The following is a 27,636-nucleotide window of genomic DNA, read 5'->3' on the forward strand; positions in this document are numbered from 1 at the left end:
TAAGGAAAGCACAAACCTGGCAACACGTAAGGAAAGCACAAACCTGGCAACACGTAAGGAAAGCACAAACCTGACAACACTTTAGGAAAGCAGGCACAAACCTGGCTACACGTAAGGAAAGCACAAACCTGGCAACACGTAAGGAAAGCAGGCACAAACCTGGCAACACATAAGGAAAGTACAAACCTAACAACACGTTAGGAAAGCAGGCACAAACCTGGCAACACGTAAGGAAAGCAGGCACAAGCCTGGCAACACGTAAGGAAAGCACAAACCTGGCAACACGTAAGGAAAGCAGGCACAAACCTGGCAACACGTAAGGAAAGCACAAACCTGGCAACACGTAAGGAAAGCACAAACCTGGCAACACGTAAGGGAAGCGCGCACAAACCTGGCAAAACGTAAGGAAAGCGTGCACAAACCTGGCAACACGTTAGGGAAGCACGCACAAACCTGGCAACACGTAAGGAAAGCACAAACGTGGCAACACGTTAGGAAAGCACGCACAAACCTGGCAACACATAAGGAAAGCACAAACGTGGCAACACGTTAGGAAAGCACAAACCTGGCAACACGTAAGGAAAGCACAAACCTGACAACACGTAAGGAAAGCAGGCACAAACCTGGCAACTCGTAAGGAAAGCACAAACCTGACAACACGTAAGGAAAGCAGGCACAAACCTGACAACACGTAAGGAAAGCACAAACCTGACAACACGTAAGGAAAGCAGGCACAAACCTGGCAACACATAAGGAAAGCACAAACCTGACAACACGTAAGGAAAGCAGGCACAAACCTGGCAACTCGTAAGGAAAGCACAAACCTGACAACACGTAAGGAAAGCAGGCACAAACCTGACAACACATAAGGAAAGCAGGCACAAACCTGGCAACACGTAAGGAAAGCACAAACCTGACAACACATAAGGAAAGCACAAACCTGACAACACGTAAGGAAAGCAGGCACAAACCTGGCAACACGTAAGGAAAGCACAAACCTGACAACACGTAAGGAAAGCAGGCACAAACCTGACAACACGTTAGGAAAGCACAAACCTGGCAACACATAAGGAAAGCACAAACCTGACAACACGTAAGGAAAGCAGGCACAAACCTGGCAACACGTAAGGAAAGCACAAACCTGGCAACACATAAGGAAAGCACAAACCTGGCAACACGTAAGGAAAGCACAAACCTGGCAACACGTAAGGAAAGCACAAACCTGACAACACTTTAGGAAAGCAGGCACAAACCTGGCTACACGTAAGGAAAGCACAAACCTGACAACACGTAAGGAAAGCAGGCACAAACCTGGCAACACATAAGGAAAGCACAAACCTGGCAACACGTAAGGAAAGCACAAACCTGGCAACACGTAAGGAAAGCACAAACCTGGCAACACGTAAGGAAAGCACAAACCTGGCAACACGTAAGGAAAGCACAAACCTGACAACACTTTAGGAAAGCAGGCACAAACCTGGCTACACGTAAGGAAAGCACAAACCTGGCAACACGTAAGGAAAGCAGGCACAAACCTGGCAACACATAAGGAAAGTACAAACCTAACAACACGTTAGGAAAGCAGGCACAAACCTGGCAACACGTAAGGAAAGCAGGCACAAGCCTGGCAACACGTAAGGAAAGCAGAAACCTGGCAACACGTAAGGAAAGCAGGCACAAACCTGGCAACACGTAAGGAAAGCACAAACCTGGCAACACGTTAGGAAAGCACAAACCTGGCAACACGTAAGGGAAGCGCGCACAAACCTGGCAAAACGTAAGGAAAGCGTGCACAAACCTGGCAACACGTTAGGGAAGCACGCACAAACCTGGCAACACGTAAGGAAAGCACAAACGTGGCAACACGTTAGGAAAGCACGCACAAACCTGGCAACACATAAGGAAAGCACAAACGTGGCAACACGTTAGGAAAGCACAAACCTGGCAACACGTTAGGAAAGCACGCACAGACCTGACAACACGTAAGGAAAGCACAAACCTGGCAACACGTTAGGAAAGCACGCACAAACCTGGCAACACATAAGGAAAGCAGAAACGTGGCAACACGTTAGGAAAGCACAAACCTGGCAACACGTTAGGAAAGCACGCACAAATCTGGCAACACGTAAGGAAAGCACAAACCTGGCAACACGTAAGGAAAGCAGGCACAAACCTGGCAATACGTAAGGAAAGCACAAACCTGGCAACACGTTAGGAAAGCACGCACAAACATGGCAACACGTAAGGAAAGCACAAACCTGGCAACACGTTAGGAAGGCACACACAAACCTGGCAACACGTTAGGGAAGCACGCACAAACCTGGCAACACGTAAGGAAAGCACGCACAAACCTGGCAACACGTAAGGAAAGCAGGCACAAACCTGGCAACACGTAAGGAAAGCAGGCACAAACCTGGCAACACGTAAGGAAATCAGGCACAGAGCTGGCAACACGCAAGGAAAGCACGCACAAACCTGACAACACATAAGGAAAGCACAAACCTGGCAACACGTAAGGAAAGCACAAACCTGACAACACGTAAGGAAAGCAGGCACAAACCTGGCAACACGTAAGGAAAGCACAAACCTGACAACACGTAAGGAAAGCACAAACCTGACAACACGTAAGGAAAGCACAAACCTGGCAACACATAAGGAAAGCACAAACCTGACAACACGTAAGGAAAGCAGGCACAAACCTGGCAACACGTTAGGAAAGCACAAACCTGACAACACGTAAGGAAAGCAGGCACAAACCTGGCAACACGTAAGGAAAGCACAAACCTGACAACACGTTAGGAAAGCACAAACCTGGCAACACATAAGGAAAGCACAAACCTGACAACACGTAAGGAAAGCAGACACAAACCTGGCAACACGTTAGGAAAGCACAAACCTGACAACACGTAAGGAAAGCAGGCACAAACCTGGCAACACGTAAGGAAAGCACAAACCTGGCAACACGTAAGGAAAGCACAAACCTGACAACACGTAAGGAAAGCAGGCACAAACCTGGCAACACGTTAGGAAAGCACAAACCTGGCAACACATAAGGAAAGCACAAACCTGACAACACGTAAGGAAAGCAGGCACAAACCTGGCAACACGTAAGGAAAGCACAAACCTGACAACACGTAAGGAAAGCAGGCACAAACCTGACAACACGTTAGGAAAGCACAAACCTGGCAACACATAAGGAAAGTACAAACCTGACAACACGTAAGGAAAGCAGGCACAAACCTGACAACACGTAAGGAAAGCAGGCACAAACCTGACAACACGTAAGGAAAGCACAAACCTGACAACACGTAAGGAAAGCACAAACCTGGCAACACGTAAGGAAAGCACAAACCTGGCAACACGTAAGGAAAGCACAAACCTGGCAACACGTAAGGAAAGCACAAACCTGGCAACACGTAAGGAAAGCACAAACCTGGCAACACGTAAGGAAAGCACAAACCTGGCAACACGTAAGGAAAGCACAAACCTGACAACACTTTAGGAAAGCAGGCACAAACCTGGCTACACGTAAGGAAAGCACAAACCTGGCAACACGTAAGGAAAGCAGGCACAAACCTGGCAACACATAAGGAAAGTACAAACCTAACAACACGTTAGGAAAGCAGGCACAAACCTGGCAACACGTAAGGAAAGCAGGCACAAGCCTTGCAACACGTAAGGAAAGCACAAACCTGGCAACACGTAAGGAAAGCAGGCACAAACCTGGCAACACGTAAGGAAAGCACAAACCTGGCAACACGTAAGGAAAGCACAAACCTGGCAACACGTAAGGGAAGCGCGCACAAACCTGGCAAAACGTAAGGAAAGCGTGCACAAACCTGGCAACACGTTAGGGAAGCACGCACAAACCTGGCAACACGTAAGGAAAGCACAAACGTGGCAACACGTTAGGAAAGCACGCACAAACCTGGCAACACATAAGGAAAGCACAAACGTGGCAACACGTTAGGAAAGCACAAACCTGGCAACACGTTAGGAAAGCACGCACAAACCTGACAACACGTAAGGAAAGCACAAACCTGACAACACGTAAGGAAAGCAGGCACAAACCTGGCAACACATAAGGAAAGCACAAACCTGACAACACGTAAGGAAAGCAGGCACAAACCTGGCAACTCGTAAGGAAAGCACAAACCTGACAACACGTAAGGAAAGCAGGCACAAACCTGACAACACATAAGGAAAGCAGGCACAAACCTGACAACACGTAAGGAAAGCACAAACCTGACAACACGTAAGGAAAGCAGGCACAAACCTGACAACACGTAAGGAAAGCACAAACCTGACAACACGTAAGGAAAGCAGGCACAAACCTGGCAACTCGTAAGGAAAGCACAAACCTGACAACACGTAAGGAAAGCACAAACCTGACAACACATAAGGAAAGCACAAACCTGACAACACGTAAGGAAAGCAGGCACAAACCTGGCAACACGTAAGGAAAGCACAAACCTGACAACACGTAAGGAAAGCAGGCACAAACCTGACAACACGTTAGGAAAGCACAAACCTGGCAACACATAAGGAAAGCACAAACCTGACAACACGTAAGGAAAGCAGGCACAAACCTGGCAACACGTAAGGAAAGCACAAACCTGACAACACGTAAGGAAAGCAGGCACAAACCTGACAACACGTAAGGAAAGCACAAACCTGACAACACGTAAGGAAAGCAGGCACAAACCTGGCAACACATAAGGAAAGCACAAACCTGGCAACACGTAAGGAAAGCACAAACCTGGCAACACGTAAGGAAAGCACAAACCTGGCAACACGTAAGGAAAGCACAAACCTGGCAACACGTAAGGAAAGCACAAACCTGACAACACTTTAGGAAAGCAGGCACAAACCTGGCTACACGTAAGGAAAGCACAAACCTGGCAACACGTAAGGAAAGCAGGCACAAACCTGGCAACACATAAGGAAAGTACAAACCTAACAACACGTTAGGAAAGCAGGCACAAACCTGGCAACACGTAAGGAAAGCAGGCACAAGCCTGGCAACACGTAAGGAAAGCAGAAACCTGGCAACACGTAAGGAAAGCAGGCACAAACCTGGCAACACGTAAGGAAAGCACAAACCTGGCAACACGTTAGGAAAGCACAAACCTGGCAACACGTAAGGGAAGCGCGCACAAACCTGGCAAAACGTAAGGAAAGCGTGCACAAACCTGGCAACACGTTAGGGAAGCACGCACAAACCTGGCAACACGTAAGGAAAGCACAAACGTGGCAACACGTTAGGAAAGCACGCACAAACCTGGCAACACATAAGGAAAGCACAAACGTGGCAACACGTTAGGAAAGCACAAACCTGGCAACACGTTAGGAAAGCACGCACAGACCTGACAACACGTAAGGAAAGCACAAACCTGGCAACACGTTAGGAAAGCACGCACAAACCTGGCAACACATAAGGAAAGCAGAAACGTGGCAACACGTTAGGAAAGCACAAACCTGGCAACACGTTAGGAAAGCACGCACAAATCTGGCAACACGTAAGGAAAGCACAAACCTGGCAACACGTAAGGAAAGCAGGCACAAACCTGGCAATACGTAAGGAAAGCACAAACCTGGCAACACGTTAGGAAAGCACGCACAAACATGGCAACACGTAAGGAAAGCACAAACCTGGCAACACGTTAGGAAGGCACACACAAACCTGGCAACACGTTAGGGAAGCACGCACAAACCTGGCAACACGTAAGGAAAGCACGCACAAACCTGGCAACACGTAAGGAAAGCAGGCACAAACCTGGCAACACGTAAGGAAAGCAGGCACAAACCTGGCAACACGTAAGGAAATCAGGCACAGAGCTGGCAACACGCAAGGAAAGCACGCACAAACCTGGCAACACGTAAGGAAAGCACAAACCTGGCAACACGTTAGGAAAGCAGGCACAAACCTGGCAACACGTAAGGAAAGCACAAACGTGGCAACACGTTAGGAAAGCACAAACCTGGCAACACGTTAGGAAAGCACAAACCTGACAACACGTTAGGGAAGCATAAACCTGGCAACACGTAAGGAAAGCACAAACATGGCAACATGTTAGGGAAGCATAAACCTGGCAACACGTAAGGAAAGCACAAACCTGGAAAAATGTTAGGAAAGCAGGCACAAACCTGGCAACACGTAAGGAAAGAAGGCACAAACCTGGCAACACGGCAGGAAAGCACAAACCTGGCAACACATAAAGAAAGCAGAAACCTGGCAACACGTTAGGAAAGCAGGCACAAACCTGGCAACACGTAAGCACGCACAAACGTGGCAACATGTTAGGGATGCACAAACCTGGCAAGACGTAAGGAAAGCACGCACAAACCTGGCAACACGTCAGGGAAAGCAGGCCCAAACTTGGCAATACGTTAGGGAAGCATGCAACACGTTAGGGAAGCACACACAAACCTGGCAACACGTTAGGAAAGCAGGCCAAAACCTGGCAACACGTTAGGAATGCACAAACCTGGCAACACGTTAGGGAAGCACGCACAAACCTGGCAACACGTAAGGAAAGCACAAACGTGACAACACTTTTGGAAAGCAGTCCCAAACCTGGCAACACGTTAGGGAAGCACGCACAAACCTGGCAACACGTCAGCAAAGCAGGCACAAACCTGGTAACACGTAGGCAAAGCACAAACCTGGCAACACATAGGAAAAGCACAAACCTGGCAACACGTTAGGAAAGCACAAACCTGGCAACACGTTAGGAAAGCACAAACATGGCAACATGTTGGGAAGCACAAACCTGGCAACACGTAAGGAAAGCAGGAACAAACCTGGCAACACGTAAGGAAAGCAGGAACAAACCTGGCAACACGTAAGGAAAGCACGCACAAACCTGGCAAGACGTAAGGAAAGCAGTCCCAAACCTGGCAACACGTTAGGGAACCACGCACAAACCTGGCAACATGTTAGGAAAGCAGGCACAAACCTGGCAACACGTAAGGAAAGCAGGCACAAACCTGGCAACACGTAAGGAAAGCACGCTCAAACATGGCAACACGTAAGGAAAGCACAAACCTGGCAACACATAAGGAAAGCCCAAACCTGGCAACACGTTAGGAAAGCACGCACAAACCTGGCAACATGTCAGGGAAAGCAGGCCCAAACTTGGCAATACGTTAGGGAAGCACACACAAACCTGGCAACACGTTAGGGAAGCAGGCACAAACCTGGCAACACGTAAGGAAAGCACGCACAAACCTGGCAACACGTAAGGAAAGCAGGCACAAACCTGGCAACACGTAAGGAAAGCAGGCACAAACCTGGCAACACGTAAGGAAATCAGGCACATAGCTGGCAACACGCAAGGAAAGCACGCACAAACCTGGCAACACGTAAGGAAAGCACAAACCTGGCAACACGTTAGGAAAGCAGGCACAAACCTGGCAACACGTAAGGAAAGCACAAACGTGGCAACACGTTAGGAAACCACAAACCTGGCAACACGTTAGGAAAGCACAAACCTGCAACACGTTAGGAAAGCACAAACATGGCAACATGTTAGGGAAGCATAAACCTGGCAACACGTAAGGAAAGCACAAACCTGGAAAAATGTTAGGAAAGCAGGCACAAACCTGGCAACACGTAAGGAAAGAAGGCACAAACCTGGCAACACGGCAGGAAAGCACAAACCTGGCAACACGTAAGGAAAGCAGAAACCTGGCAACACGTTAGGAAAGCAGGCACAAACCTGGCAACACGTAAGCACGCACAAACGTGGCAACATGTTAGGGATGCACAAACCTGGCAACACATAGGAAAAGCACAAACCTGGCAACACGTTAGGAAAGCACAAACCTGGCAACACGTTAGGAAAGCACAAACATGGCAACATGTTGGGAAGAAGGCCCAAACCTGGCAACACATTAGGAAAGCACAAACGTGGCAACATGTTAGGGAAGAAGGCCCAAACCTGGCAACACGTAAGGAAAGCACAAACATGGCAACGCGTAAGGGAAGCACGCACAAACCCGGCAACACGTTAGGAAAGCACAAACCTGGCAACACGTTAGGAAAGCACAAACCTGGCAACACGTTAGGAAAGCACGCACAAACCTGGCAACACGTAAGGAAAGCACAAACGTGACAACACTTTTGGAAAGCAGTCCCAAACCTGGCAACACGTTAGGGAAGCACGCACAAACCTGGCAACATGTTAGGAAAGCAGGCACAAACCTGGCAACACGTCAGCAAAGCAGGCACAAACCTGGTAACACGTAGGCAAAGCACAAACCTGGCAACATGTAAGGAAAGCACAAACCTGACAACACGTTAGGAAAGCAGTCCCAAACCTGGCAACACGTTAGGGAAGCACGCACAAACCTGGCAACATGTTAGGAAAGCAGGCACAAACCTGGCAACACGTCAGCAAAGCAGGCACAAACCTGGTAACACGTAGGCAAAGCACAAACCTGGCAACACATAGGAAAAGCACAAACCTGGCAACACGTTAGGAAAGCACAAACCTGGCAACACGTTAGGAAAGCACAAACATGGCAACATGTTGGGAAGCACAAACCTGGCAACACGTAAGGAAAGCAGGAACAAACCTGGCAACACGTAAGGAAAGCAGGCACAAACCTGGCAAAACGTAAGGAAAGCAGTCCCAAACCTGGCAACACATTAGGGAAGCACGCACAAACCTGGCAACATGTTAGGAAAGCAGGCACAAACCTGGCAACACGTAAGGAAAGCAGGCACAAACCTGGCAACACGTAAGGAAAGCACGCTCAAACATGGCAACACGTAAGGAAAGCACAAACCTGGCAACACATAAGGAAAGCCCAAACCTGGCAACACGTTAGGAAAGCACGCACAAACCTGGCAACATGTCAGGGAAAGCAGGCCCAAACTTGGCAATACGTTAGGGAAGCACGCACAAACCTGGCAACACGTAAGGAAAGCACGCACAAACCTGGCAACACGTAAGGAAAACAGGCACAAACCTGGCAACACGTAAGGAAAGCAGGCACAAACCTGGCAACACGTAAGGAAAGCAGGCACAAACCTGGCAACACGCAAGGAAATCAGGCACATAGCTGGCAACACGCAAGGAAAGCACGCACCTGGCAACACGTTAGGAAAGCAGGCACAAACCTGGCAACACGTAAGGAAAGAAGGCACAAACCTGGCAACACGGCAGGAAAGCACAAACCTGGCAACACGTAAGGAAAGCAGAAACCTGGCAACACGTTAGGAAAGCAGGCACAAACCTGGCAACACGTAAGCACGCACAAACGTGGCAACATGTTAGGGATGCACAAACCTGGCAAGACGTAAGGAAAGCACGCACAAACCTGGCAACACGTCAGGGAAAGCAGGCCCAAACTTGGCAATACGTTAGGGAAGCATGCAACACGTTAGGGAAGCACACACAAACCTGGCAACACGTTAGGAAAACAGGCCAAAACCTGGCAACACGTTAGGAATGCACAAACCTGGCAACACGTTAGGGAAGCACGCACAAACCTGGCAACACGTAAGGAAAGCACAAACGTGACAACACTTTTGGAAAGCAGTCCCAAACCTGGCAACACGTTAGGGAAGCACGCACAAACCTGGCAACATGTTAGGAAAGCAGGCACAAACCTGGCAACACGTCAGCAAAGCAGGCACAAACCTGGTAACACGAAGGCAAAGCACAAACCTGGCAACATGTAATGAAAGCACGAACCTGACAACACGTTAGGAAAGCAGTCCCAAACCTGGCAACACGTTAGGGAAGCACTCACAAACCTGGCAACATGTTAGGAAAGCAGGCACAAACCTGGCAACACGTCAGCAAAGCAGGCACAAACCTGGTAACACGTAGGCAAAGCACAAACCTGGCAACACGTTAGGAAAACACAAACCTGGCAACACGTTAGGAAAGCACAAACATGGCAACATGTTGGGAAGAAGGCCCAAACCTGGCAACACATAAGGAAAGCACAAACGTGGCAACATGTTAGGGAAGAAGGCCCAAACCTGGCAACACGTAAGGAAAGCACAAACATGGCAACGCGTAAGGGAAGCACGCACAAACCCGGCAACACGTTAGGAAAGCACAAACCTGGCAACACGTTAGGAAAGCACAAACCTGGCAACACGTTAGGAAAGCACAAACATGGCAACATGTTAGGGAAGAAGGCCCAAATCTGGCAACACGTAAGGAAAGCACAAACATGGCAACGCGTAAGGGAAGCACGCACAAACCTGGCAACATGTTAGGGAAGCACGCACAAACCTGGCAACACGTTAGGGAAGCACGCACAAACCTGGCAACATGTTAGGGAAGCACGCACAAACCTGGCAACACGTAAGGAAAGCACGCACAAACCTGGCAGCACTTTAGGGAAGCACGCACAAACCTGGCAACACGTTAGGGAAGCTCGCACAAACCTGGCAACACGTAAGGAAAGCAGGCACAAACCTGGCAACACGTTAGGAAGGAAAGCACCAACATGGCAACACGTAAGGAAAACTGGGACTGTAATCGTGTTTTTCTGCAGATCGATTACTTCAACAACCAAATCATCGTGGACCTGGTGGAGCAGCAGCATAAAGGCATCATTTCCATCCTGGACGAGGCGTGTCTGACAGTCGGGAAAGTCACGGACACGGTCTGTCTGGACAGCATGGACACCAAACTGGCTCAGCATCCTCACTACACCTCCCGCAAGGTGAGGATAGCTGTAGATGATCTCTGGAGGTTTTCCTTACCATCCAGGATGTTTATCAGACACAACAGGAAGCGTTTATTCAGACTGACATGGTAAAACCACTGATATTTATCCCATTTTCAGATCAATATATGTTGCTATAACTGCTGCAGTTCCAGGTTTAAACCAGTAGAGGGCATTAGAGAGCTTCTCCATGATTCCTCCTGGATAGATCTGATGGGAATCTGAATCCTCTGAGAGAGGATCATCTTTAACATTAGAATTACCACTTTACGAAAATGTCCGGGGTCTGTCTGGACCCCCCGATCCCCCTCTCCAGACCAGTATCTAGCTTTGAGATCAGATGTTTTTCTGCACCAGAAAATGACGTCACTGCCAGCAATCAGCTGATAGACGGCAGTGAAAACAGCCGTCTGGTTTACTGATTGCTTAAATCAAATCATTTCAGGGTCGTAAAAACCTCCGTTTAGCTCCAATCCGTCATCTTTTTCTGGTCCACGGGGGGTCTACCAGAGTGTCCCGATGAAGAAAATTAGGGTAAAGATCTTCCTCGTTTATGATGTCAAAATAACAGAATGGAAAACCTGATATAGACTTTGATCTTCCAGCGTGACCACATGTCAATACATACACAGGATCACATGATAAATTCCCTACTTTCATTTGCTGAAAGTTGCCTCCACATGTCAGTAGGTGGGGTGGTTAACTTTGGTCGAGGAAGAGGGGACTTCAGGAGGACCTGAAGGAGGCTGTCTGTCTCCTGCTCTAATGTCGACTTGTCGTTGCAGCTCTAATGTCGTCTTGTCGTTGCAGCTCTAATGTCGATTTGTCGTTGCAGCTCTAATGTCGTTGCAGCTCTAATGTCGACTTGTCGTTGCAGCTCTAATGTCGTCTTGTCGTTGCAGCTCTAATGTCGTCTTGTCGTTGCAGCTCTAATGTCGACTTGTCGTTGCAGCTCTAATGTCGTCTTGTCGTTGCAGCTCTAATGTCGTCTTGTCGTTGCAGCTCTAATGTCGTTGCAGCTCTAATGTCGACTTGTCGTTGCAGCTCTAATGTCGTCTTGTCGTTGCAGCTCTAATGTCGACTTGTCATTGCAGCTCTAATGTCGTCTTGTCGTTGCAGCTCTAATGTCGACTTGTTGTTGCAGCTCTGTCGTCTTGTCGTTGCAGCTCTAATGTCGTCTTGTCGTTGCAGCTCTAATGTCGTCTTGTCGTTGCAGCTCTAATGTCGTCTTGTCGTTGCAGCTCTGTCGTCTTGTCGTTGCAGCTCTAATGTCGTCTTGTCGTTGCAGCTCTAATGTCGACTTGTTGTTGCAGCTCTAATGTCGTCTTGTCGTTGCAGCTCTAATGTCGTCTTGTTGTTGCAGCTCTGTCGTCTTGTCGTTGCAGCTCTAATGTCGTCTTCTCGTTGCAGCTCTAATGTCGACTTGTCGTTGCAGCTCTAATGTCGTCTTGTCGTTGCAGCTCTAATCTCGTCTTCTCGTTGCAGCTCTGTCGACTTGTCGTTGCAGCTCTAATGTCTTGTCGTTGCAGCTCTAATGTCGTCTTGTCGTTGCAGCTCTAATGTCGACTTGTCGTTGCAGCTCTAATGTCGTCTTGTCGTTGCAGCTCTAATGTCGACTTGTCGTTGCAGCTCTAATGTCGACTTGTCGTTGCAGCTCTAATGTCGACTTGTCGTTGCAGCTCTAATGTCGACTTGTCGTTGCAGCTCTAATGTCGTCTTGTCGTTGCAGCTCTAATGTCGACTTGTCGTTGCAGCTCTAATGTCGACTTGTCGTTGCAGCTCTAATGTCGACTTGTCATTGCAGCTCTAATGTCGACTTGTCGTTGCAGCTCTAATGTCGACTTGTCGTTGCAGCTCTAATGTCGACTTGTCGTTGCAGCTCTAATGTCATTGCAGCTCTAATGTCGACTTGTCGTTGCAGCTCTAATGTCGTCTTGTCGTTGCAGCTCTAATGTCGACTTGTCGTTGCAGCTCTAATGTCGACTTGTCGTTGCAGCTCTAATGTCGTCTTGTCGTTGCAGCTCTAATGTTGACTTGTCGTTGCAGCTCTAATGTCGTTGCAGCTCTAATGTCGTCTTGTCGTTGCAGCTCTAATGTCGACTTGTCGTTGCAGCTCTAATGTCGTTGCAGCTCTAATGCCGATTTGTCGTTGCAGCTCTAATGTCGTTGCAGCTCTAATGTCGATTTGTCGTTGCAGCTCTAATGTCGTTGCAGCTCTAATGTCGACTTGTCGTTGCAGCTCTAATGTCGTTGCAGCTCTACTGTCGATTTGTCGTTGCAGCTCTAATGTCGTTGCAGCTCTAATGTCGTTGCAGCTCTAATGTCGACTTGTCGTTGCAGCTCTAATGTCGTCTTGTCGTTGCAGCTCTAATGTTGTCCTGTCGTTGCAGCTCTGTCATCGTTGCATCTCTAATGTCGTCTTGTCGTTGCATTTCTAATTTCGACTTGTCGTTGCAGCTCTAATGTCGACTTGTCGTTGCAGCTCTAATGTCGATTTGTCGTTGCAGCTCTAATGTCGTTGCAGCTCTAATGTCGTCTTGTCGTTGCAGCTCTAATGTCGACTTGTCGTTGCAGCTCTAATGTCGATTTGTCGTTGCAGCTCTAATGTCGTTGCAGCTCTGTCGACTTGTCGTTGCAGCTCTAATGTCGTTGCAGCTCTAATGTTGTCCTGTCGTTGCAGCTCTGTCATCGTTGCATCTCTAATGTCGTCTTGTCGTTGCATTTCTAATTTCGACTTGTCGTTGCAGCTCTAATGTCGACTTGTCGTTGCAGCTCTAATGTCGACTTGTCGTTGCAGCTCTAATGTCGTTGCAGCTCTAATGTCGACTTGTCGTTGCAGCTCTAATGTCGTCTTGTCGTTGCAGCTCTAATGTCGATTTGTCGTTGCAGCTCTAATGTCGTTGCAGCTCTAATGTCGTCTTGTCGTTGCATTTCCAATGTTGTCTTGTCATTGCAGCTCTGTCGTCATTGTAGCTCTGTCGTTGCAGCTCTAATGTCGTTGCAGCTCTGTCGTCTTGTCGTTGCAGCTCTAATGTCGTCTTGTCGTTGCAGCTCTAATGTCGTCTTGTCGTTGCAGCTCTAATGTCGTCTTGACGTTGCTGCTCTAATGTCGTCTTGACGTTGCAGCTCTGTCGTCTTGTCGTTGCAGCTCTAATGTCGTTGCAGCTCTAATGTCGATTTGTCGTTGCAGCTCTAATGTCGTCTTGTCGTTGCAGCTCTAATGTCGTTGCAGCTCTAATGTCGACTTGTCGTTGCAGCTCTAATGTCGTTGCAGCTCTAATGTCGTCTTGTCGTTGCAGCTCTAATGTCGTTGCAGCTCTAATGTCGACTTGTCGTTGCAGCTCTAATGTCGTCTTGTCGTTGCAGCTCTAATGTCGTCTTGTCGTTGCAGCTCTGTCGTCTTGTCGTTGCAGCTCTAATGTCGACTTGTCGTTGCAGCTCTAATGTCGTTGCAGCTCTAATGTCGATTTGTCGTTGCAGCTTTAATGTCGTTGCAGCTCTAATGTCGACTTGTCGTTGCAGCTCTAATGTCGACTTGTCGTTGCAGCTCTAATGTCGTTGCAGCTCTAATGTCGATTTGTCGTTGCAGCTCTAATGTCGACTTGTCGTTGCAGCTCTAATGTCGACTTGTCGTTGCAGCTCTAATGTCGACTTGTCGTTGCAGCTCTAATGTCGTTGCAGCTCTAATGTCGACTTGTCGTTGCAGCTCTAATGTCGACTTGTCGTTGCAGCTCTAATGTCGACTTGTCGTTGCAGCTCTAATGTCGACTTGTCGTTGCAGCTCTAATGTTGTCTTGTCGTTGCAGCTCTAATGTCGACTTGTCGTTGCAGCTCTAATGTCGACTTGTCGTTGCAGCTCTAATGTCGACTTGTCGTTGCAGCTCTAATGTCGACTTGTCGTTGCAGCTCTAATGTCGACTTGTCGTTGCAGCTCTAATGTCGATGCAGCTCTAATGTCGACTTGTCGTTGCAGCTCTAATGTCGTTGCAGCTCTAATGTCGATTTGTCGTTGCAGCTCTAATGTCGTTGCAGCTCTAATGTCGACTTGTCGTTGCAGCTCTAATGTCGACTTGTCGTTGCAGCTCTAATGTCGACTTGTCATTGCAGCTCTAATGTCGTTGCAGCTCTAATGTCGACTTGTCGTTGCAGCTCTAATGTCGACTTGTCGTTGCAGCTCTAATGTCGACTTGTCGTTGCAGCTCTAATGTCGATGCAGCTCTAATGTCGATTTGTCGTTGCAGCTCTAATGTCGTTGCAGCTCTAATGTCGACTTGTCGTTACAGCTCTAATGTCGTCTTGACGTTGCTGCTCTAATGTCGTCTTGACGTTGCAGCTCTGTCGTCTTGTCGTTGCAGCTCTAATGTCGTTGCAGCTCTAATGTCGATTTGTCGTTGCAGCTCTAATGTCGTCTTGTCGTTGCAGCTCTAATGTCGTTGCAGCTCTAATGTCGACATGTCGTTGCAGCTCTAATGTCGTTGCAGCTCTAATGTCGTTGCAGCTCTAATGTCGTTGCAGCTCTAATGTCGACTTGTCGTTGCAGCTCTAATGTCGTCTTGTCGTTGCAGCTCTAATGTCGTCTTGTCGTTGCAGCTCTAATGTCGATTTGTCGTTGCAGCTCTAATGTCGACTTGTCGTTGCAGCTCTAATGTCGACTTGTCGTTGCAGCTCTAATGTCGTCTTGTCGTTGCAGCTCTAATGTCGACTTGTCGTTGCAGCTCTAATGTCGACTTGTCGTTGCAGCTCTAATGTCGACTTGTCATTGCAGCTCTAATGTCGACTTGTCGTTGCAGCTCTAATGTCGACTTGTCGTTGCAGCTCTAATGTCGTCTTGTCGTTGCAGCTCTAATGTCGACTTGTCGTTGCAGCTCTAATGTCGTTGCAGCTCTAATGTCGTCTTGTCGTTGCAGCTCTAATGTCGACTTGTCGTTGCAGCTCTGTCGACTTGTCGTTGCAGCTCTAATGTCGTTGCAGCTCTAATGCCGATTTGTCGTTGCAGCTCTAATGTCGTTGCAGCTCTAATGTCGATTTGTCGTTGCAGCTCTAATGTCGTTGCAGCTCTAATGTCGACTTGTCGTTGCAGCTCTAATGTCGTTGCAGCTCTAATGTCGATTTGTCGTTGCAGCTCTAATGTCGTTGCAGCTCTAATGTCGACTTGTCGTTGCAGCTCTAATGTCGTCTTGTCGTTGCAGCTCTAATGTTGTCCTGTCGTTGCAGCTCTGTCATCGTTGCATCTCTAATGTCGTCTTGTCGTTGCATTTCTAATTTCGACTTGTCGTTGCAGCTCTAATGTCGATTTGTCGTTGCAGCTCTAATGTCGTTGCAGCTCTAATGTCGTCTTGTCGTTGCAGCTCTAATGTCGACTTGTCGTTGCAGCTCTAATGTCGATTTGTCGTTGCAGCTCTAATGTCGTTGCAGCTCTAATGTCGACTTGTCGTTGCAGCTCTAATGTCGTCTTGTCGTTGCAGCTCTAATGTCGATTTGTCGTTGCAGCTCTAATGTCGTTGCAGCTCTAATGTCGTTGCAGCTCTAATGTCGTCTTGTCGTTGCAGCTCTAATGTCGTCTTGTCGTTGCAGCTCTAATGTCGTCTTGACGTTGCTGCTCTAATGTCGTCTTGACGTTGCAGCTCTGTCGTCTTGTCGTTGCAGCTCTAATGTCGTTGCAGCTCTAATGTCGATTTGTCGTTGCAGCTCTAATGTCGTCTTGTCGTTGCAGCTCTAATGTCGTTGCAGCTCTAATGTCGACTTGTCGTTGCAGCTCTAATGTCGTTGCAGCTCTAATGTCGTCTTGTCGTTGCAGCTCTAATGTCGTTGCAGCTCTAATGTCGACTTGTCGTTGCAGCTCTAATGTCGTCTTGTCGTTGCAGCTCTAATGTCGTCTTGTCGTTGCAGCTCTGTCGTCTTGTCGTTGCAGCTCTAATGTCGACTTGTCGTTGCAGCTCTAATGTCGTTGCAGCTCTAATGTCGATTTGTCGTTGCAGCTCTAATGTCGTTGCAGCTCTAATGTCGACTTGTCGTTGCAGCTCTAATGTCGACTTGTCGTTGCAACTCTAATGTCGTTGCAGCTCTAATGTCGATTTGTCGTTGCAGCTCTAATGTCGACTTGTCGTTGCAGCTCTAATGTCGACTTGTCGTTGCAGCTCTAATGTCGACTTGTCGTTGCAGCTCTAATGTCGTTGCAGCTCTAATGTCGACTTGTCGTTGCAGCTCTAATGTCGACTTGTCGTTGCAGCTCTAATGTCGACTTGTCGTTGCAGCTCTAATGTCGACTTGTCGTTGCAGCTCTAATGTTGTCTTGTCGTTGCAGCTCTAATGTCGACTTGTCGTTGCAGCTCTAATGTCGACTTGTCGTTGCAGCTCTAATGTCGACTTGTCGTTGCAGCTCTAATGTCGACTTGTCGTTGCAGCTCTAATGTCGATGCAGCTCTAATGTCGACTTGTCGTTGCAGCTCTAATGTCGTTGCAGCTCTAATGTCGATTTGTCGTTGCAGCTCTAATGTCGTTGCAGCTCTAATGTCGACTTGTCGTTGCAGCTCTAATGTCGACTTGTCGTTGCAGCTCTAATGTCGACTTGTCATTGCAGCTCTAATGTCGTTGCAGCTCTAATGTCGACTTGTCGTTGCAGCTCTAATGTCGACTTGTCGTTGCAGCTCTAATGTCGACTTGTCGTTGCAGCTCTAATGTCGATGCAGCTCTAATGTCGATTTGTCGTTGCAGCTCTAATGTCGTTGCAGCTCTAATGTCGACTTGTCGTTGCAGCTCTAATGTCGTCTTGACGTTGCTGCTCTAATGTCGTCTTGACGTTGCAGCTCTGTCGTCTTGTCGTTGCAGCTCTAATGTCGTTGCAGCTCTAATGTCGATTTGTCGTTGCAGCTCTAATGTCGTCTTGTCGTTGCAGCTCTAATGTCGTTGCAACTCTAATGTCGACTTGTCGTTGCAGCTCTGTCGTTGCAGCTCTAATGTCGTCTTGTCGTTGCAGCTCTAATGTCGTTGCAGCTCTGTCGACTTGTCGTTGCAGCTCTAATGTCGTCTTGTCGTTGCAGCTCTAATGTCGTCTTGTCGTTGCAGCTCTAATGTCGTCTTGTCGTTGCAGCTCTAATGTCGATTTGTCGTTGCAGCTCTAATGTCGTCTTGTCGTTGCAGCTCTGTCGTCTTGTCGTTGCAGCTCTAATGTCGACTTGTCGTTGCAGCTCTAATGTCGTTGCAGCTCTAATTTCGATTTGTCGTTGCAGCTCTAATGTCGTTGCAGCTCTAATGTCGACTTGTCGTTGCAGCTCTAATGTCGACTTGTCGTTGCAGCTCTAATGTCGTTGCAGCTCTAATGTCGATTTGTCGTTGCAGCTCTAATGTCGACTTGTCGTTGCAGCTCTAATGTCGACTTGTCGTTGCAGCTCTAATGTCGACTTGTCGTTGCAGCTCTAATGTCGTTGCAGCTCTAATGTCGACTTGTCGTTGCAGCTCTAATGTCGACTTGTCGTTGCAGCTCTAATGTCGACTTGTCGTTGCAGCTCTAATGTCGACTTGTCGTTGCAGCTCTAATGTCGACTTGTCGTTGCAGCTCTAATGTTGTCTTGTCGTTGCAGCTCTAATGTCGACTTGTCGTTGCAGCTCTAATGTCGACTTGTCGTTGCAGCTCTAATGTCGACTTGTCGTTGCAGCTCTAATGTCGACTTGTCGTTGCAGCTCTAATGTCGTTGCAGCTCTAATGTCGTTGCAGCTCTAATGTCGATTTGTCGTTGCAGCTCTAATGTCGTTGCAGCTCTAATGTCGACTTGTCGTTGCAGCTCTAATGTCGACTTGTCATTGCAGCTCTAATGTCGTTGCAGCTCTAATGTCGACTTGTCGTTGCAGCTCTAATGTCGACTTGTCGTTGCAGCTCTAATGTCGATGCAGCTCTAATGTCGATTTGTCGTTGCAGCTCTAATGTCGTTGCAGCTCTAATGTCGACTTGTCGTTGCAGCTCTAATGTCGACTTGTCGTTGCAGCTCTAATGTTGTCTTGTCGTTGCAGCTCTAATGTCGACTTGTCGTTGCAGCTCTAATGTCGACTTGTCGTTGCAGCTCTAATGTCGACTTGTCGTTGCAGCTCTAATGTCGATGCAGCTCTAATGTCGATGCAGCTCTAATGTCGACTTGTCGTTGCAGCTCTAATGTCGACTTGTCGTTGCAGCTCTAATGTCGACTTGTCGTTGCAGCTCTAATGTCGTTGCAGCTCTAATGTCGATTTGTCGTTGCAGCTCTAATGTCGTTGCAGCTCTGTCGACTTGTCGTTGCATCTCTAATGTCGTCTTGTCTTTGCAGCTCTAATGTCGTTGCAGCTCTAATGTCGACTTGTCGTTGCAGCTCTAATGTTGTCTTGTCGTTGCAGCTCTGTCGTCGTTGCATTTCTAATGTCAACTTGTCGTTGCAGCTCTGTCGTCGTTGCATTTCTAATGTCAACTTGTCGTTGCAGCTCTGTCGTCGTTGCATTTCTAATGTCAACTTGTCGTTGCAGCTCTGTCGTCGTTGCATTTCTAATGTCGACTTGTCGTTGCAGCTCTAATGTTGTCTTGTCGTTGCAGCTCTAATGTTGTCTTGTCGTTGCAGCTCTAATGTCGTCTTGTCGTTGCAGCTCTAATGTCGACTTGTCGTTGCAGCTCTAATGTTGTCTTGTCGTTGCAGCTCTAATGTTGTCTTGTCGTTGCAGCTCTAATGTCGTTGCATTTCTAATGTCAACTTGTCGTTGCAGCTCTGTCGTTGCATTTCTAATGTCAACTTGTCGTTGCAGCTCTGTCGTCGTTGCATTTCTAATGTCAACTTGTCGTTGCAGCTCTGTCGTTGCATTTCTAATGTCAACTTGTCGTTGCAGCTCTGTCGTTGCATTTCTAATGTCAACTTGTCGTTGCAGCTCTGTCGTTGCATATCTAATGTCAACTTGTCGTTGCAGCTCTGTCCCACGGATAAATCAATGGACTTCCAAAAACATTTCCGGATTCGCCACTATGCCGGCGACGTCACGTGAGTCTTTCACTGTTTTCACGTCTGAAAGGAAATAAGTTTCATGTGTCAGGCTTGTGATTCTAACGCAGCGGGAAAACTCCTAACCATCCAGCGTGGTCATCCACATACATGTGTTTACATGACATACATGTTGTCATCCCCATTATTGTTTTATTAACAAAATATACACATATACACATGTTCAACGCTCTGATTTTTCCCATCTGTCCAACTATCCATTCACCCATCCACTCTTTTTTCCATCCATCCACCCGTCCTACCGGCCAGCCAGCCAGTGAAGTTTCCCGCAGGCCTACTGACCTTAAATGCCACATTTCATTCATATGAGATCAGATCAAATCAGATGATGCTGAGAGAGACACACGTCTTTTCTGCGTGTTTTCCTGTAAATGCATCATGTTTACCAGCATTAAGAGGACGGTTAGTCTGCTGGAAGCGTCTCCACATGATTCTGGATGATTCAGAGAGCTGAAGCACAAGTGCCCTTGACCAGAATTACCAAAGATGTTTGGAGTTTGTGGGGCAGACATGATGGGAGAAATTTTATCATGATGCCTTCCTCCCTGTTACTGCTCCTTTTCTTCACCATGTTCACTGGATTCCAACATTGCAACGACCAGATGAGGCGCGTCGCCCTGACGTGCTTGCCACGACCCAAGATCCCTGCAGCTCACGTGTTCTCGCCTCAACCGAGAGAGATTAACATGTCAGGGGTAATGGTAGGAAGAGGAGGATGAGGAGGAGGTTTGGCGCCAGCTGATGGGACAGTTTCGTCTCTGGGATGAAGATGTAAAATAGAGCTTCAGAGACAAACTCTGCTCGCGTTTCGCTTGATAACATGAAAGATTTTCTTCTATTTATTAGCCAGTAAAGTGATCAGATATTATATATCTGATACACATAAAGCAACTCCTCATATTGATAAAGATTACTCTGATGTTGGGAAATGGGCTCCTATTTCCTCAAACAGGTTTTTGTTGCATCTGGCTGCCTGATGGAGCACCAGGGATTAGATGAGACTTAATATCCAGACATCTGGACTGACAACCTTTAGATGGTCGTGATAAGAGTGTCTTATCTGGACACGTCGCTGCTCTTCAGGTTGCAGGACACGATGTATTGGGACCGTTTGTGTTACGGAGCTTCACCACAAGCAGAATTAATGTTACATTTTGCAATATTTCATAAGTTAGACATTAGCTGTGAGCAACACTGCTGCCTCTGGTCTCATTAGCATTAACTAGCATCCATCCATCTTCTGCTTGTCCAGGGTTGGGTCGCAGGAGCAGCAGTTTAAGCAGGGAAGCCCAGACTTCCCTCATTAACCAGCCTAACGAACATTAGTGTCATGCTGAGCTGGTTGGCAGCGTGGACACGTAGAAGTTAGTGTTGCATTCTCAACTATTCACCTAAATTTACCGTCTCATTGGGAATAAAGTTCCCGTCTGGTTTTATGTGATTATATTGTTCAGAAAACTGGAAGATTCTGCTTTGATGTGAACAGAAAAGCCATCGCAGCAACAGAGGAGGGTCATTATTCTAGAATCCGCGTTACAAAATACAGAACTGAGCCTGGCGGTTGGCATGACGACCATGACTTCTCCCACAGAGACGCTCAGAAACCGTCGTAAATGTTCAGGTTTCAGCTGATTTCAGGCTCGACGCACCCCGTCGAACCAACGGGAGCCGTCTGAATACCATTTAAAAAACTCTAAGTTGTTGCTGAACAGAAGTTTTATGATTTTTCTGACTTCCATGTAGCTTTTATGGCAGATTAAAAACTCTCCCTTCACCTCAGAAAAACCTGCATCTGAACTGAATTTAAGCCGGTGGAGCCAGGGGTGGGTGCAGTCTGCACTCTGAGTCCGTCTGAGAGAAAACTAAAAGGCGTATTGCACCGATGATTGCATTCGGATAAAGAAAAGAAAAATATCTACGTTTTAATGTAAAATGTGTGTACGTAGAGGGGAAACTGTGGCAGTAAAAAAGCTTCGTTGGGAAACTTTCTGAACTAGATAAGCACTCGCAGAGCACAAACCTCTGCCTTTAAAAGGTTCCTGGATCCAAACGGTGATCCGGATCAGCACCAAAATAAAATCGGTTCTTCCTTTTCACGTTTCCAACAAGTCCTGGAAATATCATGAAAATCCGTCCACAACTTTTAGAGTTATGTTGAACACAGACAGACAGATTAAGCCGGTAAAAACAACCTGGAGGTAAAAATGAGTCTGTGACATCATCACCCAGAAGTGTGAAATCTGGCAAATTTGTTAGATTTCATTCAGCTTGAACTGAAATTGTACCAAAACAGTGAAAGATATGAAAAACCCTTTAACGATGCGCAAGGTTTGGTCTTTCACAACTCGTTTACCCTTCAGATGAAGCTTCTATGTGAAAATATGTCTGAGTTATGAGCCCCAAAAGTCTGGCTGGTTTTTCCACTCATTCTGGCAAAATCCAATCCTGTGGATAAACTTCTGGTTTTTTGGTGATTTCTTTTTTTTTTTTTTTTTGTTTGTTTGTTTTTGGTACAATACACAGCAACGATGAGACATGATTGGAAAAAATGGACAGAATGTGACAGGATAGAATTGGACAAATGGGATAGAATGGGACAAAATGGGACGGGACAGATGGGACAAACTGGACAGAATGGGACGGGATAGAATGGGACAGGAGGGAAAGGGACAGAATGGGACTGGACAAATGGGACGGGATAGAATGGGACAGGAGGGAAAGGGACAGAATGGGACTGGACAAATGGGACGGGATGGAGTGGGACAGGAGGGAAAGGGACAGAATGGGACTGGACAAATGGGACGGGATGGAGTGGGACAGGAGGGAAAGGGACAGAATGGGACTGGACAAATGGGACGGGATGGAGTGGGACAGGAGGGAAAGGGACAGAATGGGACTGGACAAATGGGACGGGATAGAATGGGACAGGAGGGAAAGGGACAGAATGGGACTGGACAAATGGGACGGGATAGAATGGGACAGGAGGGAAAGGGACAGAATGGGACTGGACAAATGGGACGGGATAGAATGGGACAGGAGGGAAAGGGACAGAATGGGACTGGACAAATGGGACGGGATGGAGTGGGACAGGAGGGAAAGGGACAGAATGGGACTGGACAAATGGGACGGGATGGAGTGGGACAGGAGGGAAAGGGACAGAATGGGACTGGACAAATGGGACGGGATGGAGTGGGACAGGAGGGAAAGGGACAGAATGGGACTGGACAAATGGGACGGGATGGAGTGGGACAGGAGGGAAAGGGACAGAATGGGACTGGACAAATGGGACGGGATGGAGTGGGACAGGAGGGAAAGGGACAGAATGGGACTGGACAAATGGGACGGGATGGAGTGGGACAGGAGGGAAAGGGACAGAATGGGACTGGACAAATGGGACGGGATGGAGTGGGACAAATGGGATAGAATGGGACTGGACAAATGGGACGGGATGGAGTGGGACAAATGGGATAGAATGGGACATGATGGAAATCCTGCTGAGAGGTGAAATCTCAGCTGGACAGAACCTGATGCAACTTCCTCCAGCTTTTTGTCTTAAAGTTGGACATAAATCCAGCTGTTGAATATTGTGGACGCCAGCTGGTGTCCTCCATGTGGACGTGATGAGCTGGACAGGAGGTAACGACAGATGGCTGTCTGTCTCAGAGCCATGTCGGGTTCTCTCCAGCTGAGACGTCCCCGTCTCTTCCCATCTGAGGCTAAACATACCCTCACCCCCCCTGCTGTCACCAAACCACCAACATCACAAGCTTTGACCTAGTTTCCTCCCTCCTCCTCCCTCCTCCTCCCTCCTCCTCCCTCCTCTCCCTCCTCCTCCCTCCTCTCCCTCCTCTCCCTCCTCCTCCCTCCTCTCCCTCCTCTTCCTCCTCCTCCCTCCTCTCCCTCCTCTCCCTCCTCCTCCCTCCTCTCCTTCCTCCTCTTCCTCCTCCTCCCTCCTCCTCCCTCCTCTCCCTCCTCCTCCCTCCTCTCCCTCCTCCTCCCTCCTCTCCCTCCTCTCACTCCTCCTCCCTCCTCTCACTCCTCCTCCCTCCTCCTCCCTCCTCTCCCTCCTCCTCCCTCCTCTCCCTCCTCTCACTCCTCCTCCCTCCTCTCACTCCTCTCCCTCCTCTCCCTCCTCCTCCCTCCTCTCCCTCCTCCTCCCTCCTCTCCCTCCTCTCACTCCTCTCCCTCCTCTCCCTCCTCCTCCCTCCTCTCCCTCCTCCTCCCTCCTCTCCCTCCTCTCACTCCTCCTCCCTCCTCTCACTCCTCCTCCCTCCTCCTCCCTCCTCTCCCTCCTCCTCCCTCCTCCTCCCTCCTCTCCCTCCTCCTCCCTCCTCTCACTCCTCCTCACTCCTCTCCCTCCTCTCCCTCCTCCTCCCTCCTCTCCCTCCTCCTCCCTCCTCTCCCTACTTCCTCCCTCCTCACCTGACTTTATTCCCGGCAGGACTCCAGCCTGCACATGCAGCAGATATTCCCTCCCTGCAGCAGATTGTCTCACCTCTCATGTTCCCGTCCACCTTGCAGCAGCATCTGCTGGTCAGGTGGTTTTACCTGAAGGGCCACATCTGTCTGAGCCGTTGTCCACCCGTGTGCCTGCAGCCGAGGACACGAGCACGCGCAGAGCTGTGCACGTGACATGCTGAGCGTTTGTGCTTTTCTGTCTGTTCCAGAGGACGGCTGAGGACAGACACGGTGTGGACACTTCACTCTTGACAGCTCTGGTTTGTAATGTAGAGTAAATCCGAATCTTTAGAGTTATAAACGCTGAACTGTCTTTACAAAAGCAACGTTCTGATCTGTAATCTGGAGTCTGGAAGCTCTTGCCTGCTCAGGATTGGGATTAGATCCAAGTCAAGGCTCCATGCAGCTTTTCCGGAATTTGACTGTTTAGTATGGATCAGCTGGAACTGATGATGATGACGCTGTGAAGTGGTGCTGTGCAAATAAAGCTGGATTGAATGGAATTGAGACCAACAACTCCGGCGGTGAAACCAGAAACTGCAGTTCCCCCCTCGTACCAGGGGGCTCCACAAGACTCGTGTTAAAACGGCACCACGGCGGCATTTAGCCAGCTAACGGCGCGCCTTAGCTTTAGCCTGCCTACTGTTAGCTGGTTAGCTCTTGTTAGCTCTTGTTAGCTCTTAGCTACAGGTAGCTTGGAGTTTGATTCACCCCCATGCGTCACCTGTACGTTTCTAAAGAATTGACGTAAAGCTCGGTGAGCCGTTCCCACCGTCTCCATCTTGGACGCGTCATGCTTACATGCTTCTAATGCTGCAAGTGACGATGCAGTTTGATGTCATCAAGTGTGCGCCGATAGATGTCTTCCATAGCGGTGAAGGTTGACTCAGACACGCAGAAGCACCAGGATGTTATTTCACCACAGTTAAAGGAATTAATGCACGTTCAGAGCAAATAAACTGCCAATCGGCTGTGGTAGAACACTCCTACACAAACTGTGTAGAAGGAGTGTTCTCCTGCTCCTGCTGTACCTCCGTCGACTTTGAAGCTTCTTTATTTTGCTTTTGCCTCCTTCTCATTGTTTCCCCTCTGCATGTGTTGCAGATATTCCGTCGAGGGTTTTCTGGACAAAAACAAGGATCTACTTTTCCAGGATTTCAAGCGCCTGATGTTCAACAGGTGGTTCCTCCAGAATCCTGACGCTCTGCCGCTGCAGTAAACTGGCTTAGGAGAGTGAATAAGTTTCCTGTGTTGACGCTGTCCTCCTGCTTTTTCCTGATAGTTCTAACCCAGTCCTGAAGGAGATGTGGCCAGACGGTCAGCTGAGCATCACAGAGGTCACCAAGAGACCTCTGACCGCCGCCACCCTCTTCAAGAACTCCATTGTGGCTTTGGTTGATAAACTGGCCTGTAAGGTCGGTCTCATGACTCGCTTCCTCTTAGTTGAACTTCTGATAATTTTATTCCAACAGATTTCACTAAAAACACTGTCTGCGATTGTAAAGATACATTTCATTCAGGTCTTAAGATGTGTTGGTTCAGACCGCTTTGATGGTCTGAACCAACACGTGATCTGCTTGAAAATTGGTCTGGGTTCACTTCCAGTGTGAAGCAAACCGAGCATCAGAGGATCACATGGTGGATGTGTGGCTGCTGTTTTCACTTCAATGAACCGTTCAGTCACAGAAAGACTGCTGCTGGAGAGCAGCTGTCCTCATGTTTTCCGAAACCGTTTCGGAAACAGGAAGTGATGTAGACCAACATGGGCCCTGCTGGACTCATTCTGGTGAAAACTGGAAACCAGACTGCTGATTATTGTTGCTTCGAGTTTACTGGTGGTGAATGGGACGTTTCTGGTCCTGGCTAATCGATGAGCGTTTCCAGAACGTCCCAGAGCGCCGGCTTCCTAGGGTTTCCTGGAGCGTCCTGGAGCTTATTGGCACTTCCTTGCACTTCCTTACACTTCCTGGCACTTCTTGGCGCTTCCTGGCACTTCTTGGCACTTCCTGGCACTTCTTGGCCATTCCTGGTGGTTTCTGGCACTTCCTGGTGCTTTCTCACAATTCCTGGCACTTCTTGGCACTTCCTGGAGCTTCCTGGCACTTCCACACACTTCCTGACACTTCTTGGCATTTCTTGGCGCTTCCTGGAGCTTCCTTGCACTTCCTGGCACTTCTTGGCCATTCCTGGAGCTTCCTGGCACTTCCTGGCGCTTTCTCACAATTCCTGGCACTTCTTGGCACTTCTTGGCACTTCCTGGAGCTTCCTGGCACTTCCACACACTTCCTGACACTTCTTGGCATTTCTTGGCGCTTCCTGGAGCTTCCTTGCACTTCCTGGCGCTTCCTGGCACTTCCTGGGGCTTCCTCACACTTCCTGGAGCTTCTTTGCGCTTCCTAGCGCTTCCTTACACTTCCTGGCACTTCTTGGTGCTTCCTTACACCTCCTGGCACTTGTTGGCACTTCTTGGCACTTCCTGGCACTTCCTGGTGCTTCCTGGCGCTTTCTGGCTCTTCCTGGAGCTTCCTGGCACTTCCACACACTTCTTGGCACTTCCTGGCGCTTCCTCACACTTCCTGGAGCTTTTTGGCACTTCCTAGCGCTTCTTTACACTTTCTTACACTTCCTGGCACTTCCTGGCACTTCCTGGCACTTCTTGGCACTTCTTGGCACTTCTTGGCACTTCCTGGCACTTCCTGGCTCTTCTTGGCACTTCTTGGCATTTCCTGGCACTTCCTTGCACTTCTTGGCACTTCCTGGAGCTTCCTTGTACTTCCTGGCACTTCCTAGCACTTCCTTGCACTTCTTGGCACTTCGTGGAGCTTCCTGGCGCTTCCTTGCACTTCTTGGCGCTTTTGTGCACTTCCTGGAGCTTCCTGCAATAGAACCTAAATGAAACTCACTTTAGTATCATCGTTAAGTCTTTGTAGCTTCATCTCTGCTGTTTGTTGCTGTTTCCAGGAGCCATACTACGTGCGATGCATAAAACCCAACGAGGTGAAGTCACCAATGCTGTTTGACGACGCCCGCTGCCAGCACCAGGTGGCGTACCTGGGCCTGCTGGAGAACGTGATGGTCCGCAGGGCGGGCTTTGCCTACAGGCAGCTGTACGCTCGCTTCCTACAGCGGTAAGACAACCTCCCCAGCTCTAGAGGAAGTTCAGTATCAACATCTTGTACTTCCTGGGACGTAATCCCAGATTCTAATGCTGACTGGTGTCCAGGTATAAAATGACGTGTGAGTACACCTGGCCGAACCACCTGATGGACACGGACAGGGATGCTGTGGAGGCCATCATCACGCAGCATGGTTTTCAGGACGATGTGGCGTACGGGCACACCAAGCTGTTTGTACGAACACCGCGCTCTCTCTTCACCCTGGAGCAGGAGCGAGCTGCCCTCATCCCCATCCTGGTGCTCTTCCTGCAGAAGGTCCGCCATGACATCATCACCATTATCATTATTATCCT

The 27,636-nt window shown here is 48.6% G+C and overlaps 1 protein-coding gene across 1 annotated transcript in view; it reads left to right on the plus strand.

Annotated features, from left to right (window-relative positions):
• Positions 1-27,636, plus strand: part of myo1g (myosin IG) — a gene marked incomplete at its 3' end in the record, with an annotated part of 142,690 nt that overhangs the window by 88,544 nt on the left and 26,510 nt on the right. Inside the window, exons 10-15 of the mRNA XM_079258826.1 lie at positions 10,522-10,692; positions 19,618-19,688; positions 25,272-25,346; positions 25,450-25,582; positions 27,129-27,295; positions 27,391-27,598. Coding sequence (XP_079114952.1) covers positions 10,522-10,692; positions 19,618-19,688; positions 25,272-25,346; positions 25,450-25,582; positions 27,129-27,295; positions 27,391-27,598 — 825 coding nt within the window. The remainder of the gene's footprint in view (positions 1-10,521; positions 10,693-19,617; positions 19,689-25,271; positions 25,347-25,449; positions 25,583-27,128; positions 27,296-27,390; positions 27,599-27,636) is intronic.

The sequence above is a fragment of the Telmatherina bonti genome (assembly GCF_933228915.1).
Source record: "Telmatherina bonti genome assembly, chromosome: 19".
In the NCBI taxonomy this organism is placed as follows: domain Eukaryota; kingdom Metazoa; phylum Chordata; class Actinopteri; order Atheriniformes; family Telmatherinidae; genus Telmatherina; species Telmatherina bonti.